The sequence below is a fragment of the Ilyonectria robusta genome (genome assembly GCF_021365365.1).
Source record: "Ilyonectria robusta strain PMI_751 chromosome Unknown BGZ61scaffold_74, whole genome shotgun sequence".
In the NCBI taxonomy this organism is placed as follows: Eukaryota; Fungi; Ascomycota; class Sordariomycetes; order Hypocreales; family Nectriaceae; genus Ilyonectria; species Ilyonectria robusta.
In genome coordinates this window covers 78,911-97,641 of record NW_025764508.1, presented here as the reverse complement: position 1 = coordinate 97,641, position 18,731 = coordinate 78,911, and the positions used below count along the sequence as shown (strand labels likewise).

Genomic DNA, 18,731 nt, shown 5'->3' with positions numbered 1-18,731 from the left:
AAAAAAAAAAAAATAAAATTTCTTAAATTAAATTAAATAGCTATAGTAATAATTTCTACTTATAATTACTATAGATATTTTAAATATAATTAAAATACTTACTATTTATATAGCTATATATAAAGTAATAAATTATAAATAAAAATAGAATATATTTTTTATTTAAAGTAATTATACTCTTATATAACTTAGTATAATTATAGTAATAAATAGAGTTAATATAGCTTATAAAAGTAATTAAAAAAGCCTTTAAGTATTTAAAATAATAAGAAAGCTAATAAAAGAAATACTTAAGTAAGTATATAAATTCTACTATAATATATACTAAATAAATTTTATTTACTTAAAGTTATTTAATTTTCTTTTAAAAGATACTATTATCTAGCTTAATATCTTTAAAAAACTTAAAAGTAATTTCTTTTAATTTCTATTATAACTTATATAATATTATAATAAACTAAATTTTATAATAGCTATTATTTATATTTATAATTATAGGTATTATAATTATAAACTTATCTTTTAATTAAATAGGCTATTAAATATAAAGTAAAATATAAATTATTATAATTTTTTAATAAAAGTAAGTTATTTTTAAATATAAGCTTTATATATATTAAATAGCTTTTATTTTTAATATTAAAAATTAAGAAATTTAATTATTACTAATAACTAATTTAATAAAAATAACTAAGGTTATTTATAATAGTTATACTAAATTACTATACTAAAGAGTAAAAGATTAATTAATAATTGCTATAATAGTAATTATTCAGGTATATTACTATACTATAAAGCCCCTATTACTATTTAATAAACTAAGCTATAATATAATATCCCTCCCTACTAAAGCTAGTCTCTAGCTACTTAATCTCAGGCTGGAAGATTTTTTATCTAATATACAGCTAACCCCTAAGAAAATCCCGCAATAGCCCTATATATAAGGGGTAACTCTAAACTTTATATCTTTTTCTAATACATACAAAAGCTAGAAATTCTTATAAGCCTAAGTTTAATTTTAAATATAAAATTAAATTAGAAACTTACTATATAGTAATTATTATATAATAATTATACTAGACTGCTATACTAAAAAGTAAAAAATTAGTTAATAATTACTATAATAGTAATTATCTAGATATATTACTATATTATAAAGCTTCTATTACTATTTAATAAACTAAGCTATAATATTATTATTATTAAATAATTAGTAATTAATTAGTAATTTAATTAAAAAAAATATATAATATTTAATAAGAATATTTTATATATAATAATATATATAATAAGTAAGTATTATAAATAAGTAAATATTATAAAAATTCTAACTCTTACTTTTTAAATTACTATAAAATTATAATAAGACTTTAAATTAATTAAAATTAATTACTATACTCTTTCTTAGATATCTTAATAATAGCCTAATAAATCTTTATATTATAACTGGCTTTTCTATAAATTCTACAGTACCTTTCCCTTAGTATCGCTAACCTTACCTAACTACTACTTCTTAATAATTCAGCTACTACCTATATATTAATATCCCTCTAATCTATCTTATCCCTCCCTTTATCTAGAGTTATCTTTCCTTCTTTATATAAGTGGGTTTTTTTTACTTTATATTACTTACTAAGAGTTTTATTTGCCTGCTAAAGAATCTAGATTTTAGACTTTAATAAGGCGTTCTGATATATTATTACTTTTATTTCTTTTAAAAGTAACTTAAGTATCTTAAGAATTAATATTAAAGAGCTACTCTGATATCTTCTTATTTATTTTTTAAGATATTTGGATTATAAGCTAGTCTTAAGTATAGTTTTTAAGGTTTTTAAGACTTAAGAGTTAAAAAGGCTAGCCTCTTTAATAACTAGTATTGGAGTCTATAGCTATATATTAAGCTTTAATATAATATTTTTTAAGCTTAAAGAAATAAGGCCGGCCCCTTAAAAACCTTTTTTAATATTACTTTTTATTATAGTAATATTATAGGCAGTATAAAAGACTGGGAAGAACTTGGTTTTTAAAATATAGATAATAGAATATCTAATTAATTACTTAATTACTTAATTATAGGCCTATTTAAGAGGCTTAAAGTACCTAATATTAAGAGGCTAAAGTAAATAAGATAAATAAGGCAGTATATAAAATATAATAATATAATTTTCTTTATAATATTTCTTAAAGTTAATGGAATAGTGATTTTTATATCTATTAAGAATTAGAAGATAATAGCAATTAGTTAATTAATTCTTTATATACTAGTTAAAGTACTTAAGCTATTTAAGATCTATCTTATTATTAGTCCAGCTATTTTAAGTTATTATAATAGCCTAATTACCTAGAAGGTTACTTTCTTAATACCAGCTAGTAAGGTAATATTAGCCTATAACTATAATAAATAGCTAGATTACCTAGCTTTTTATATTAATTACCTAAATAACTATAATCTATTCTTAATTTCCAGGCTATACTAATTTTAAATTTTTATGCCTTTCTATATCTATAATAACTATTTTACTTATAATAAGGCCTATTATAAAGCCAGTCTTATTAAAGTTATAAATATTAACTAGATTAATATTATATTTTATAATTATATTCTTTATAAGCTGAAATTAATTATAAATAATAATTAGATCTTTATATTTAGCCCTCTAATAGTTATATTTATAAAAAAAATATATCTTAAGCTTTAGTTATTACCTAATAAAGTTAGAAGCCTAATACTTACTAATAGGTAATATATTACAGTTAGCAAGCAGTTAATTAGCTATTTCTTTAATATTATATAATTATAGGGAAATCCTTATAAATCTAAATTAAGAATAAATTAAATAATAATTTATTCTTCTAGATTGGTTAGTTAATATAAGTTAGAAATAGTATTGTATCGAGATTAAATATTATACTATTAGTAATATAAGATATAGTAGTAAACTTTATAAATCTCTATAATATATTAGATACTTAATTTTAAGTTATTTTAAATAGCTTAAAGAGTAAGAAGAATTCTAGTCTTATCTTAAATCTATAGTATACTAGATAATTAGGAATTAATTAATTATATTAAGAAGATATAGATTTTAGGATTTTTATAATACTTACTTATCTATAATACTTACTTATTATATATATTATATATAATAAGTAAGTATAATAAATAAGTAAGTATAATATACTTAATAAGTAAGTACTATAAATAAATAAGTGCTATACTTTTCTATTCTATACCTAACTTTCTACTTTATTAAGTAAATCTTAATAACTTAATATACCTTAGTAAGATAATAAAGCTAAAATTCTTCTTACTCTTTAAGCTCTTTAAAATAACCTAAAATTAAGTATCTAATATATTATATCAATATATAAAATAAATAAGTAAAGATTATATTACTAATAGAAGGGTATTTAATATCAATATAATACTATTTCCAATTTATATTAACTAACCAATCTAGAGGAATAAATTATTATTTAATTTATCCTCAACCTGGATTTATAAGAATTTCCCCTATAACTATATAGTATTAAAAAATAGCTAATTAACTACTTACTAACTACAATATATTACCTATTAGTAAGTACTAGGCTTCTAACTTTATTAAGTAATAACTAAAGCTTAAAATGCATTTTTTTTATAAATATAATTATTAAAGAGCTAAATATAAAGATCTAATTATTATTTGCAATTAATTCCAGCTTATAGAGAATATAATTGCAAAATATAATATTAATCTAGCTAATATTTATAACTTTAATAAGATTGGCTTTATAATAGGTATAATTATAAGTAGAATAGTTATTATAGATATAGAAAGATATAAAAACTTAAAATTAATATAGCCTAAAAACTAAAAATAAATTATAATTATCCAGGTAATTAATATAAAAAGCTAAGCAATCTAGCTATTTATTATAATTATAGGCTAATATTATCTTACTAATTAATACTAAGAAAGTAATCTCCCAGGTAATTAAGCTATTATAATAACTTAAAATAGCTAGATTAATAATAAAATAGATTTTAAGTAGCTTAAGTATTTTAATTAATATATAAAGAATTAATTAATTAGTTACTATTATTTTTTAATTCTTAATAGATATAAAAATTACTATTTTATTAATTTTAAGAAATATTATAAGAAGAATTAAATTATTATATTTTATATACTATCTTATTTATCTTATTTACTTTAGCCTCTTAATATTAAATACTTTAAGCTACTTAAAATAGCTTATAATTAAGTAATTAAGCAATTAATTAAATACTCTATAACTTATATTTTAAAAATTAAGTTCTTCCTAGCCTTTTATACTACTTATATAACTATTATAATAAGAAGTAATATTAAAGAAGATTTTTAAGAGACTAAACTTATTCTCTTAAATTCAAAAAATATTATATTAAAGCTTAATATATAGCTACAAATTTTAATACTAGCTATAAAAAAGATTAATCTCTCTAATTTTTAAGTCTTAAAAATTCTAAAAATAGTACTTAAAACTAATTTACAGTTTAAATACCTTAAAAAATAAATAAGAAGATATTAAAATAGCTCTCTAATATTAATTCTTAAAGCACTTAAGTTATTTACTAAGAGAATAAAAATAATAATATATTAAATAGTATTATTAAAGTCTAAGGTCCAGATCCTTTAATAAGTAAATAAGACTCTTAGCAAGCAGCACAGAGCAAAAAGAACCCGCCTACATAAAGGAGGGAAGATAACTTTAGATAAGGGAAGGGATGAGATAGATCAGAGAGATATTAATATGCAGGTAGTAGCTGAATCGTCGAGAAGTAGTGGTTGAAGGAGGTCGGCGCTGCTAAGGGAAAGGTACTATAGAATATATAGAAAGGCTGGTTATAATATAAGGACCTGTTAAATTATAATTGAGACCTCTGAGGAAGAGTATAGTAATTAATTTTAATTTATTTGATATTTTATTACAATTTTATTAAGGTTTTAATTTTAAGGGTAAGGAAAAGTGTAGTACTTACTTATCTATAATACTTGCTTATTAAGTATGTTAATAAATAAGTAAGTATAATAAATAAGTAAGTATAATAAATAAGTAAGTATAATAAATAAGTAAGTATAATATCTATATTATATACTTAAAAAGCTAAACTTTAAATTCTTTAAAATTAGCTATATAACTAATTAAGATTTAAAAAGTGTAATTTAAGTATTAAATTAAAAAAGTTATAAGTTATTATTTTCTTTAGATTTTTAAAAAATCTTTATAACTTTTAAAAAATAAAAAACTTAATAAAAATAGTATAAATAAAGCTTTTTTTAATAATCTTATAAAGAATTTTTTTAAAAGTTTATAAAATTATTTAATAAATCTTTACTTAATAATTAAAATTATATAATATTTTTAATTAGCTTACTTTTTTTTAAATTTTAGAGAATTATTTTTACTTATAATATAAATACTAGGAAATTTTAAGTATTATACTTACTTATCTATTATATTTACTTATTATATATATTATCTAACTATTAATTATTAGATAGCTTATATAACTAATTAATAACTTTAAATATATATATATATATTGTATATATATTAAGTATAGCTTCCGCCCCTTAAGGTTAAGAGGGTCTAGGTTCCCCTTGCTTTCTAATACAGCCTAGCTAGCCGAGAGCTCAGCAAGCCCTGCTTAAATCAGCCCCGAAGGGGGCCCTTATTCCTCACGTAACATCCTGGAGCCCTGGTATTCCATGCCTCCAATTCAACACCTATAGTGCAGTAATGTGCCCAGATGATCGCTATCACAGCAATTATTAACCAATCTTTTGCCCCCTGGTACAGCGGTCTAGCACAACCGTTATATATCCCCTAGAAATACTATAAAAATCTCTGTATTTTACCCTTCTGCATACAATAAAAAAAAGAAAAAGAGAAGTAAAAATAAGAGTAAGACAGAGAGTATATAAAGTTTAATCTACTTAAGGTAACTATCTACTTTATGGAGTATATATTGCAGCAGTTAATTTATTAAGGAATTTATATGTACATTCTAAATCCCTTTTTTTTATGCTAAGTCCCCACTGCACTACTCTCTCCACCCTCTCAACCTAGACCGGCTGCGGATCACATTAAACAACTACGCGCATCTCTGCTGTTCTATAGACATGCTTGGCTCCGCCCTCAATCTAGAGCCTGAAAATGGAGGCTAGACACTAGCACCACCTGTGTCTAGGGATAAAGGAAGAAAACGAGTCTAAGCCATCATATGATACTCCATCCGGTCGCGTTTGTTTAGGTAAGGTATGATGGTTTAGCTTCCAAACTGCCGAAGGCATACAGCACTCGGGAAACCTCCTAGTGTTGGCTCGGCAGCGTACTACTATATACGGACTCACTCCCACCTAGTCCCTGCAACAATCTCGCCCGAGCCCCCAACTCCCTACCCCCAGGCTTCCTATTGCAGAAAACACCAGCAATGTCTGCGATTGCTCACGTAGCGCCCAACTAGCAATGCATTCCGCAACTACTAGCGAGCGAGTGTCTCATTTCCATGTCCGATCCTCCCATAACCAGCATAGGTGGGGTACGTTGTATAGTTCCATGGAATGGCGTCACGTAGCAAGACGGAATCGAGGGCAGCGGCGCCCCCGCTTACATACATAACCCTCGTCATGGCGGACTTCGAGTAATAGCTGAAGCTAACGTTGGGCGGAATGAAGGCAGAATCTCCTGAATGAATCGTCAAAGACTCATACTGATGTATGTCTAAGGTGAGCTGCCCTTCTCGGACAAGGAGGGATGTCGGCGCATTAAGATTGTAGACCGGAACCGTTTCGTTGGGAAATCTTGGGGACAGAATGAGCGTGCCCATAGTCATATTGCCGTCTGTTTGGACCGGTGTAGCTAGTGGCTGGATGATCTGATAACAGCCTTCCTCTGTGTTGAGGTACTTTTCCGACCAGTCTTTGGCGACAAAAGCTGCGCTGCTCGAGTCCTTGGCCAGAGCATTGTTTCCGTTATGCTAGTTATATCCGGGGGGCCCAAACATGCCGTTGACAGTGGGTACAGTTGGGCTGTATTCGGGCCGAAAATAGACGTCGTAGACTTCGAGCTCGCTCAGAATATCCGGGTCGTTGCCTGCCCCAGGAGGATTGAGATTTTCCTCAGGAACAAACGAAGCACGGGTCGAGGTGGAGAAGACACTGTCGGAAAGAGCAAAGAAGAGTCTCTCGAAACCGCCAGGTTGGACAATGAAAGTGAGTTCTGTCTCGGGTTCGAGGAACTGAAAGGTATGAAGGGTATCATGGGGGATGACGGCATAGTCACCGTCGGTCATGACCCTCGAGAATTCCTGGCCGCCTGTCTCGTTCTGCCAAGCCCACATCTGGACTCGGCCTTTCTGAACGAAAAAGTTCTCGTAGGTTTGACGATGGATGTGAGGAAGAACGGCCAGGATGCTTGACTGGGGAGCCGACTGGGTGATCATTGCAAAGCTCTGCTCTGAGATATTGCCGGTCACTTGGTATCGTAGAATACCCTGACCCAAGGCTACAGTCAAACCGGTGTTCCTAAGGAGAACATAAGGTCGAGGCTCGTTCGGTGCTTCGTCGACGATAAGCGAGCTACTTGACAATGAATCAGCCGCTGCATGATTGGGAATACTGCAGAGAGCCGTGATTTGGAGGAAGTTAGCCAACCACATGTTGAAAGGATAAGTTTGGCAAGAAACAATGATACCATATGGTGATGACTAGAGAGTAACAATAAAAAGACTTACAGCACCGCTTCATGGCCAATTTATAGCCGTAGCCGTATTAAATGCCAAGCAGCAGTTCATGCTTTCGTAATTCATCCCTCATCCCTCATCCCTCATCCCTCATCCCTCATCCCACATCCCACATCCCACATCACCTAAGCAGCGTTGCAATGTGGACCGGCAACTCGGGCGGGCGATGCTCAAAATGATGTTACATTCCTAATGCGATATGATCACGCATAAGGAGGTGTAGGTTACTAATTTCAGACGGATCTACGCAGACTGGTGGACTGAAGTTTCGGGGTCGCGGAATCGCCTGACTCCGCACTCGGCATTCTAGCTCACGCTCGAATATCTGAAATACCAAGGTGCATAATCGAATCGAATGACACAACAAATTGGGTATGGGTTTCAGGTTCTAATTCGAAATACATTGACGTCTACAAGACTGCCTGAAATACACTGCTGCCCAACTGCTGATGCAAGTCGGAAGTGGGTCGCGCCATTGGTTATGGTCCTCTCCCACATGGTCTGCGATCCATCCCACATCGTGCGAGAAAGAACAATTGACCGCCATTAGAGCTGATTCGATAGTGGGAGACCGTAAATACGAAACACTGAGACGCCAGGACGTTTATTAATCATTTTAGCTTCTAATTGTGTCCACCGTCACATTGCATTAGTGGGCATTTCCAAGAAAAGAAATAGCTGTGACTAACATTATTCCCCTTTTTGGGTTAGGGGTGAGGGGGTTGTTCTACCCACAGGTCTTCAAATATGCTTTCACAAATACGCAACACAAACACCGCTGGTATCCATAACGAAGCTGATCTGCGGGCCTATACTAGCTTGCTATAAGAAGCAACTCTTCCTCTTAAAGACAAATCTGCAGCTACACATGCCCCTGGGCCATCGGTGATAACACATTGCTAGGAGTGGAAGAATTTTCCAACGAAAAGGTCAAAGAAACTATGAGACGAATGGCCGCTGATTGAGGTACCGAGCAGTATCGTGGTCGTACCTAGGTTGACCCGCACACCTGGTGTCGTGGTACGGCGGGACCACCAGATACGCTCTCATCAGCCGGGCTGATGCGACACCTTAAGAACGAGCCTATTAGGATTGGGCTTGGTAGCTTAGTAGTTAACCCGCTGCAAGCAAAACAGATGTATCAAAAGTGGCAGACTCGAAGCTATTGCTTGGGAAGCCCGAATTGGCGTTAGCGTGTACCGACTAAATATTTGTTCATGCTGCTGCGTAATCTCACACTTTGCGCCGCTGGCGTTTGTATTGTCATTGTTCCCTGAGATTAAGCCAATATCTGCTTGGGAGGTTTGGGAAATTGGACAGAGGAAAAAGTCTTTGGATAGGAAGGGTCTGAAGGTGCAATAGGATGTCCCCTTATAACATGCTTATGCCATTGATTCTTCATGTCTATCAATAACAATATGCTTTTTATGCATGAACAAAAAAGGTTGCGCTCTTTTCAGCACTGCTGCATATTTTTCGTCAGATTTCTGAGAAATAAAGCACCCCAGAATCATGCCTGTTGTGAAGTCCCACGCAAGTAGAGGACCAAGTTCGCTGTAGAGGAGGGAGGCCGAAACATTGCTCTTCGATAGATCGCTGACTAACACCTGTTGATCACTGGATTGGGTTGTTGGGTTGGTACATGCATTCCATGCCGCCAGCGGCGAGGGAGCCCGAACTCTCAGCTTGGAAGGGTGAAGGTACTCGAAGGGTTTGAACATTGCAAAGTGCTCTGTCAAAGTGCTGTTGATGTGAATAAATGTTTTGAAGTGTACGAGCACAAGTCTAGAGTTCAAATTCTGTTAAGGGCTTGACTGGCAAACCATGTTTCTTGGGTCCTCACCTCCGATATTGCTCTTCAACGATTGGGTGGAGATCTGCACCATCAAGAGTAGCTTGGTCGTAGATCCCAGCATTCTCCAAAGCCAGAAAAAGATTTTTTATGTAGATAATGGACAGTGGAATCGTCTTGGGGCCTATGTAAGTACACAGGATCAATGGGATCAAGAGAGCCTGAAGCAGAGCGAGATTTCTAGGCCCAAGTTCTCTGGGAATTTTCTTGAATATTTGCAAGGGCATGCTCTACAGATGTGTTAGCGTTCTGGCAAATCTTGTGGACTGAAGCGGTTTGTGAGGCGAAGATTACCAACTCGTGACCTAGACACCTCAAAAGGCTCTCATGCTGCTTCCGTGCCTCTTCCTGGTGTGTGCCCGCCATCCAGAGACCAGCGACCAGAACACACCGTGTCAGATCTGGGGACTGAGGTGTGTTTCGATATGTCTGTTGATGCAAGATCGGCCAGTGAGGGTGAAAGTACTGGAAATAGACATCCTCTACGGCGCTTCGATGGATTGTGTCGCAGAAGAGAGCGTTTGTCGATGATATCGGCGGCCAGATGCCTTCCTCTGGCGAGAACAGAGAAGACTCACGCTCCGCTTCAACTTGGGTATCAAGGATGTCTGCATTTTCCACTCGTTGATTGTTCAAGTCTTCGGAAGTCCCGGAGCGGGTTGAAGGATGTGTCAGAGATATGTGACGGTTGAGGATGTCACTTTCTTATTTATTAATAACGACCTGTCGGCGTACGCTTTCCACACACACCTCCTATTGAATGATGCGGTACAATGATCGCATGTGAATTCGCGAAGGTTGCTGTGATCTCTCTGATGTCGGGAGAGGTGCTCCTTTCTGACATAGCAGCGACAACAACCAGGGTACGGGCATTGAAAGCTCATATTGACATTGAATCAATTCAAGTGTATAATATTCAAGCAATAAAGCGAGATCGCTGGTGAGTTGATTTCGTCAATGTGAGCTGAGACAACGTTGGCGTTGACTTGAGTATATCCTGCGGAGCGGGGAACGGGGAATGAGGAACGAGGAACGAAAGATTCTTATTAGTGGACGCGCTTGGGGGAAAGCGGGATAGGCTTTTGAACGTGCTGGAATTCACGTGACTATCGGAATGCCGGAATGAAATGCCCCGAGAGACCCACCAATGTATAGATATTGTTTGATCCGTTACGGTCAATTTGATCAAATGGATAGTGTTCACAGCAGTGATGATGATGTTGATGATTGCTTCGACCGGTCATCCGGATCGTCCGGAAGAGGGGCTATCAGACCCCCCCCCACCTTTCTGACTAGGTCTGGATATCAATCATAAGAGGTTTCGTAATATAGGGTCATCTTCCAACAGGTATTGTCACAAAAAGACGAACGTCCCTAGTGGGACCGCATATCCCCCCTTATATCCTTTGCAACAGGTATTATATCACATCCTACATCATACCTGAACCATGATTTTACGCTTTCGCGGCTTCCTTCGACACCTCTCCATTTACGCCTCGCCGACACAGTCCTGCTTCTCTGCAGTCCTGATCGTCTCCTCGCTCAGCTGTTCTAGCTTTCGTTCGGCCTTAGCTATCTCCTGCTAGGCAGGAACGTTAGCGAGGACGCTGCCCGGAAGAAAGCTAGTGATGTTAGGCGGTAGGGAGATAACAGGCACAGCTATAAATAGCTTGTGCTTGCTGCAATAGATAGAAAGAAGAATAACACTTGTTCTCCAAGCTCAGAAGCTTCAACTGCTTCAGACTCTGGTGAGTATTCTGGTTGACGATTACGGGCATACCGGGTACGAACATGAAGATACCGCCGCACACGCAATTCATCGACGAATTACAAGTCCTGTGAAGGCGACCATCCAGTCTTCTAGTCAACGGGTTGGCTTCGACATGTGGCAGAGGCCGACTCTACCGTACAACCCAGATTCCTTTCTCTTTCACACCATTTCTGTCACCTAAAATTGGTAGGATATACGTGTCGACGAACACAGTGCAGAATTAGAATTGGAATAGCAGAATGTCGCATGGGTAAGCGTACGAAAAGGTCTCTGTCGATTGAGGCTCAATCATGCTTCGCGTTCTCATGATGCATCTCTACCATCAGGACATGCTCCAATCCTCCACGAGAGCATGCTCCACAAAACACCGAACTGCGTTCAAGGCCCGCGTGATGTGCTCATCACGATGCGTCATGTTCAGAGCTAGAACACCTTTCCTTCCGATGAATATGCCCTCTTTGAGCATGAAAAAGAAGAATGCGTCGGAGAGCTCCAGCGCCGAGGATCCGCCAAATTGTATACCGACCAAGCTTCCAAGGCCAGTGGCAGTAACAAATGCCGGTGTTGCCAAGCGCCCGAATTGGTTGATGCCGTCACGGAGTCTATCACCAAGCGTGTTGGTAGAGGCAATGATGTCTTCTGTGAGGACTTCACAGCAAGTGACCCCAGCACGAATGCTCAGCGTGCTATTGTTGGACCTGCCTGAGCGCAGATGCCCACTAGCGTGAGGCTCCAGGAGATTCATGATGGTGGCGCTACCGCCGAAGAGACCGAGGGACAGACCTCCCAAACAGCTCCCTAGCAGTGTCATGTCAGGTTTGATACCATGGTAGCCCTGCATGCCGCCGTAATGCAACCTTGAGGTGACTCCTTCATCAAAGATCAGGTTAGCGTTGGTGCCATCAGCAGCATCACGGAGGAACTGCGGGAATTCGCAGCTAGCTGGCAGAACGCCTGCTCCCACCTGGACTGGCTCGACAATGATAACTGCCAAAGTGTCGTCGATCATCGCCCGAGTGTGCTCGATGTCGTTGTATCGTCCAATCGCGAAATCAAAAGGCGTTGGAATATCGCTGAATTCATGATGGCCATCGTGGCAGACCTGTGTAAAGGCAATGACCTGAGAAGAAAGAAGACTAAATCAGAAGATGAGGCTAAGCGGGCGTTGGATTTGTATTCGTACCTTCGCCTTCTTTGTGTAGCTACAGGCCAGAGTCAAAGCCTTGGTGCGGGCTTGCGCCTCAGATGCGCAGAAATGAATTCCTTCAAGGCTTGGCATACGTGATTTCAGTAAAGCACCTAGTTTGGCTTCTTCCATGTCCGGCCCTCCCAGGTTGATGTCGCACGCCACTGCGGCTTCGATTGTCTTGGTGATTTCGGGATGCGAATGGCCGAGAATACTGGTGGAGTACTCAGCGGCAAAATCAAGGTACTCGCGCGAATCCAAAGATGTTATGTAACAGCCGTTGCTAGATTTGAACACCATTGAGAATGGACCATATTTCAACCCAGAAGACGGGTTGGAGCTGGGAAGGTGGGTGACTGCTTCTTCGAAAGCCTTTTTTGACATGGGATTGTTCACAACGTAGTAATTCGTAAGTCGAGCCAATAGATCATTTGCAATAGCACCCAACTGCGTGTTAGACTTGGTAACAACGGAGACTTTTCGGTGTGTTGCTTCGACGTAAAATGCCGATAGATTCCTCGACCACACCAAGATTGAAGACGCCCCTTTAGGAAACCACAACATGTCTCCTTTGTTGGCGACAACCGTCTTCCCCGTTGTGATGTCTTTCCAGAGTGATTCTCCTATCAGGATATCAGCACTACAGGGCCCTTAAAAGTACAAGATACAAATGGCGGAGGACTATACCTTCAGTTACGAACTTGACCTCGTCAACTTCGGCGTCAAATACCTCTTCGCCGTCTGTTATGTCGTCTGATGTCCATATACCGCACACTATTTGGTGGGTCTTTGGGTCACTATAAAATAGCCCATCTTTAGCGACATGAGGCTCTCGTAATTAAACGGTTTCACTACGCCCTGGCAAAAAGCTTACCTGGAACACGCGAGGTCTGTGAATTGACCAGGTCCATACTTCATCAGCCGTGGGACCGACTCGACGCCGCTTGTCACAGCCAGAGAGGGACGTCCCGCGGACATTCTTGGAAGATTGTGGATTTTTGGCTGTGCTCTGGCTGTGGTAAATCCAGTAATGTAGAGACTATGTTGTGATATGTGAACGTCCCCGAGGGCTATTGTTTAAATGATTGTGATGTCTACAGTTGCGGCCGGCCATTATTTTAAATGGATACCTCATCCCCTTTTCTCCACTACTAGAATTCTCCGCCGGCACATTACATGTGTAGTAGTAAGAGAATTACACAATGCGCGCGCGACCCCTACACTCTTGGACCGCTATGCCGCCGGGAATTTTCCCCTCCGTATATGGTATATGAGGAATGAAGCGAGAGACCTCAAGCCGGAATTTCTTTCGACGAAAAACCAATCCAAACCCAGTTCATATCAAACGCCACCCAGCGAGCGTCTACCTACTCTACATATTCCTATCGGCATATTTGAACCTACTAACAACGATGTCTCTGAGCACGACTACAGACCAGCAAACTGAGGGACCTCCCCGGTGGAAAATCATTGCGTCCCGCAAACAAGCTGAACGACGCAAGGCTCTCGACTCAGCAGCCATGATGTCACTGGGCAAGTCCATACCGCTACTGCCCCCGTCCTCTGCCAAGGATGTGCGGAATTGGCTCATCACAAGCGGCGACTCGACGACGCAGCAAATTGCCATCACGGAGTCCCTTCCCAGCAATATCTTGAAGAAGCTGGCCGTTGGAGATTGGACCGCTGGAGAGGTACTACTGGCCTTTGTAGCTCGCGCTGCCATAACTCAACACCTCACTAACCCACTGACGGACATCTTTGTGGAAGCAGGTCTGGCCAAAGCGCGCGAACTTAACGAGCATCTGAAAAAAGCCGGTAGACCTGTTGGACCACTCCATGGGCTACCAATAAGTCTGAAGGATGTCATGAATGTCAAAGGACACGCTACAACTTACGGCTTCGTGGCTTTAGCGGAGGAGCTGATGGAGGACTCGGATGACATTGTCACCCAGATGGCCAATGCCGGGGCTGTCTTCTATTGCAAGACCAACGTGCACCAGACACTGATGTCGGGTGAATGTATTAACTTTCTTTATGGCACCACATCCACCCCAGATAACAGAGGGCTGTCTGCTGGCGGATGAAGTGGTGGCGAAGGCTCCCTGGTCGCCCTGGGAGGCAGCCCTATTGGTATTGGTACGGACATCGGAGGGCCGATTCGCACTCCTGCCAACTTCAACGGCGTATACGGCATTTGCCCATCCCAGGGACGACTTCCTCTCCACTCAGTGAAGCTCACCAACCCAACATATCTAATTGCCGGCGTTGCCGGCCCAATATCGAGGTCTATTGATGGACTGGAGGTCTACGTTAAATCGCTACTTGCCCTTCAGCCTTGGCAATAGGACTTCTCTTGGGTCAAGCTGCCTTGGAACCAAATGGTTTACAGCGATACGAGAGCCAGAGGAGCTGCACGTCAACTCACTTTTGGATTTACTGCCCACGACGGCGTCGTGCGGCCTCATCCACCGACCGAGCGTGGTATGAATGAAGTCAAAGACGCCTTGAGGCGCGACGGCTTCGAGGTGCTAGATGTCGACTTTTTCGACGGCACCGAAGGCCTCATGGAGACGGCAATCAAAACGTTCAGCTGTACCGGAGGCCAGCCCACCCGAGAGCTTCTTGAACGACTGCCCGAGCCACTCATCAAAGAGGTGTTGTTGGGCTCTCAAGAGGACGCATTGAGTGCACGAGAGCTACTCAACGTCGGAAAAGAAGTGTACAATCTACGTCAGAGCTTCCTAGAGAAGTGGAACAACACAAAGTACCTCACGGCGAGTGGACAGCCGGTGGACGTTTTCATCCTTCCTTCTGGCGGCCACGTGGCCCCTCCTCATAGTACGATGGAATATCTGCTCTACGAGGCCATTTCAAACATTCTTGACTGGACTTGCGCCACGATTCCTGTTGACCGAGTAGACCCTGCCCTTGATCCCAAGCCAGGTGGTCATCTGGGGGTTCATCGCGACTCTTCGCATGGAAAAGTTCCAATGGGTTTTTTTGGGTACAGGTAAGTCTTTTTACCTTCACTCGATCCCGCCAGCACTGGATCGCTCATGGAAGTTGCAGCCGCGGTCATGGCCGTCACCATCATCATCTACATCATCGCCATCCCAATCACGCATTCGCAGCAGGACCGGCCATTCGCATCCGGCGCCCAAGTTTTCGGCAAATACAATAATCACTCACTCTACGTCAATGCCGTTGCGGTTCCAATGTCCTTTTTCTGTGCTGTTTGGGCCATTACTGGATGGCAAGCCCCGGCCTTTGTCGCCGAGGAAACACACAACGCCTCCCGAACTGCGCCTAAAGCCGTCATCACCTCCTACCTTACCATTTCTACGGGCGGTCTTGTTGTTTCTCTTATTACAGCTTTCTGCATTCCTGACATTACTGTTGCTGCTGATGATCCGGGGTATGTCAATATTCCCGTCCCAGTGACGTCCTGAGCCATTTACTGACTGTAGCCAGCGGCTTTGCCATGTACACTCTCATCGTTGATCATTGGGGCACCCACCTGGGTTGTGCATTCCTCATGGTTCTAACAACGGCTGGATGCATGGGTGGCCCGTCTCTGTTGCTGACATCGGCTAGCCAAGTTGCCGCTTTCGCCAGGGACGGTGGCCTCCCTTTTCCTCACGTCTTCGCTCACGTCCACCAACCAACAAACATGCCTATCGCCGCAACAGGGCTCCTTGTCACAGGCGCACTCTTGATTCTCCTGTTCGCTCTGTCTGATATGGCTCGCACTATCATTTTCTCCCTAGCAGTCATTGCTTATTTGTTGACATCCGCTGCCCCCATCTTTTTGCGCCTTGTTTACAGGCACCGCTTCGTCCCTGGCCCTGTATACTACGGCAAGTTCAGTATGCCAATCCATGCATGGGCACTTCTCTCAGTCTGCTATTTTGTCATCATGGAGTGCTTCCCAGCCTCTCCGAACTGGACGGCCAGCACCTTCAATTACAACTGGGTTATTACCATCGGTATTCTCAGCCTTGCAGTTGTCTTGTGGCCGACGGTGCGAAAGAATTATAGGTCTTTCGAGCTTCAAGCTATTGATGGAGAGTTATACGATGTAGCCAATGCACAGACGGAAACATCTGTGTACAAGCATGCGTCGCATTGAGCGCTGCCCACTTTCAGCCCGACCAAGGAAGGTTCTGGAGCGATTGCCACGTCTGGCTCGGATTGATTCAACGGAATTCTGGGATATTCTGTCAAATTTATGTGTTTGTTTTTCTTATTGAAAGGGCTCTTGAGGCAACATAATTTGGTGGCAAGAAGAGCTCGCCTTACTGGCCTTTCATGCTGAGAGGCTGAGCCTGTATAATATGATCCATCTTGCTTATCTTGTTGCAGAGAATTGGAAGATGGGCATTTGGCCGCAAATTGGACCACTATTAACTCCAGCGATGCCAAAACGAGAACAAGTTTAAGCATGTCACGTCCCGCACCTTCCAGGATCATAGCGGGCAACTCCAACCTGATGTCTTGGACCACACTGGCATCCTGGGGAGCTATGACTAAGGATGTGGTCACATCTCTCCATATTTTCTTTATTTTTAGCAGACCTGGTTGACAGGCAATAGCTGCCAGAAGACTGAGATTTGCCCACGTTATGATAAGCTGTTATATCAGCTACCCTACAGAGGCTGTGGGTGGGGTGTGGTTGTTTTAGTCCATAAGGCAAGTTCCTCTTTGTTAATGACCTCTTCCTCGCTCGCTGTTCTACAGCCTGACAAATTGCACCGTTTCTGACCATACCTTATCATTAAGGGCCGGATCAAGACGGGTATCCAGGTTAGAACTGGGGGATTTCTCCTATCATGCCAAACAGCTCAGATTCCCCTAGATCCTATTTACGAGAGCGAGCAGGGCGCTATTTTCGATTCCCAGCAGAAACGCCTCGCCTCGCGACGGGTGAGCAGTGGCCAGAACAACGTTCCGAACCATCCGAGAGAATGCTGGCTATGGGGAGCGGGTTGTGACGCGGCCGGCGGGATTGAGCACGTGCGATGGTGAAGCCGGTCACATGGGCGACAATGCATTGCCCTTGAAACAGACTCTTCCCGCCGGTGAGAATTCCGACAGATTGGCGTCAGATGTGCCGATGGTGGAGTTGAACTTCTACTCTCCATACCTTAAAACTCCGGGAAAGGTGCTTTGAAAGAAGACTGGAATCTATTTGTCGCCAAAACCTATGCGAGTAAGTCTTTTTCTCAATGTCGTCAATGGACGTAGATCAATATTTCCATGGTGTAGCCTGTCTTTAATGTCACATGTGTTTCGTTCTACTTCCTGGACACTTGGTCCTCGACACTCGGGATTGTTGTCGGAAAACCCTAGACGTGGGGTCCCCACATCTACTGGGGTATATGGTGGGGGAAAGGGCTCGCAGTGTGGAAAGTAGCTTGACGCTGTTTCTCGGCTGTGACGTATGTCGGTGGTATGCCTTTTTCAGTTAGATGCCCCCAGTCCTTCCTGATAGTCTGCGTCGGAGAACCTGTCGGCTATGTTGGGCGGCCGGTGCATATGAGTTGGCCCACTTCTGCTGGAGCTAGGACACGGCCAAAACCAGCTGGTGGTAGAACGAGAATGTATTCGTGATGATGCCTGGCGCATTACGGCAACATGGTTGCACATCCAACCATACAGCGTCGGGGTTAATGATTTCCAGATTACGCGGAAGTCGACATTTCCCCGCGCCAGTCCTGAACCCTTCATCGGTGACGGCGATACCTCATGGTAGTATGTGTCTATCTCGATGATGGCCTTCTGTCTACGCTTGCCAGTAATAAGCAGAATTTCCTAGTTTGGGGATCAATGTCTCCAGCTTACCGAAACGTAAACAGACACTATTCCCCAGGCTAGTCAGCTTTCGCCCAGATCTTGCGACACTGAAATACTTCAGCACCAACCGAAAGTCTCTCGGAACAATGATTTAGCCCCCTGCAAAATTTGCATTTGGTAACGCCCCGTACCCTATACGAGCGATGTGACATTTCCCTAATGTGTCCCTCGGTCACAAGAACAGTCTCCTCATCTCCCGCACCCACGTATATGAGCTTGTGCAAGATCCTGGTGAGTCGCCGATGAAGGCCCGAGACTGAGTCGAACGACGGTGAACGACGGTGACATGTACGGTTTG

At 40.3% G+C, this 18,731-nt stretch overlaps 5 protein-coding genes across 5 annotated transcripts; 2 read left to right on the top strand and 3 right to left on the bottom strand.

The window, feature by feature from the left end:
• Positions 1-6,511: 6,511 nt before the first annotated feature.
• BGZ61DRAFT_500797 (RmlC-like cupin) lies at positions 6,512-7,725 on the bottom strand (the record flags this gene model as incomplete). Its single annotated transcript, XM_046251612.1, has 3 exons — positions 6,512-7,006; positions 7,052-7,629; positions 7,683-7,725. 3 exons carry the CDS (start codon positions 7,723-7,725, stop codon positions 6,512-6,514), a joined length of 1,116 nt encoding a protein of 371 aa, XP_046093894.1.
• A 1,140-nt stretch (positions 7,726-8,865) lies between these two features.
• BGZ61DRAFT_468432 (uncharacterized protein) lies at positions 8,866-10,657 on the bottom strand. The gene is made up of 4 exons (XM_046247875.1): positions 10,374-10,657; positions 9,918-10,323; positions 9,615-9,853; positions 8,866-9,556 (listed from the first exon to the last, which is right to left on the bottom strand). Exons 1-4 carry the CDS (start codon positions 10,505-10,507, stop codon positions 9,154-9,156), a joined length of 1,182 nt encoding a protein of 393 aa, XP_046093893.1. The 5' UTR covers positions 10,508-10,657; the 3' UTR covers positions 8,866-9,153.
• Positions 10,658-11,716: 1,059 nt separating this feature from the next.
• Positions 11,717-13,558, bottom strand: BGZ61DRAFT_487434 (putative glutamate-1-semialdehyde 2,1-aminomutase; the record flags this gene model as incomplete). The annotated part of the gene is made up of 4 exons (XM_046249971.1): positions 11,717-12,514; positions 12,578-13,203; positions 13,268-13,377; positions 13,455-13,558. The coding sequence occupies 4 exons, from the start codon at positions 13,556-13,558 to the stop codon at positions 11,717-11,719; spliced, it is 1,638 nt and encodes a 545-aa protein (XP_046093892.1).
• Positions 13,559-13,992: 434 nt separating this feature from the next.
• BGZ61DRAFT_500794 (amidase signature domain-containing protein) lies at positions 13,993-15,594 on the top strand (the record flags this gene model as incomplete). The annotated part of the gene is made up of 3 exons (XM_046251611.1): positions 13,993-14,599; positions 14,678-14,883; positions 14,926-15,594. The coding sequence occupies 3 exons, from the start codon at positions 13,993-13,995 to the stop codon at positions 15,592-15,594; spliced, it is 1,482 nt and encodes a 493-aa protein (XP_046093891.1).
• A 201-nt stretch (positions 15,595-15,795) lies between these two features.
• On the top strand, positions 15,796-16,709 carry BGZ61DRAFT_374600 (amino acid/polyamine transporter I; the record flags this gene model as incomplete). Its single annotated transcript, XM_046242346.1, has 2 exons — positions 15,796-15,995; positions 16,052-16,709. 2 exons carry the CDS (start codon positions 15,796-15,798, stop codon positions 16,707-16,709), a joined length of 858 nt encoding a protein of 285 aa, XP_046093890.1.
• Between the last annotated feature and the right edge of the window lie 2,022 nt (positions 16,710-18,731).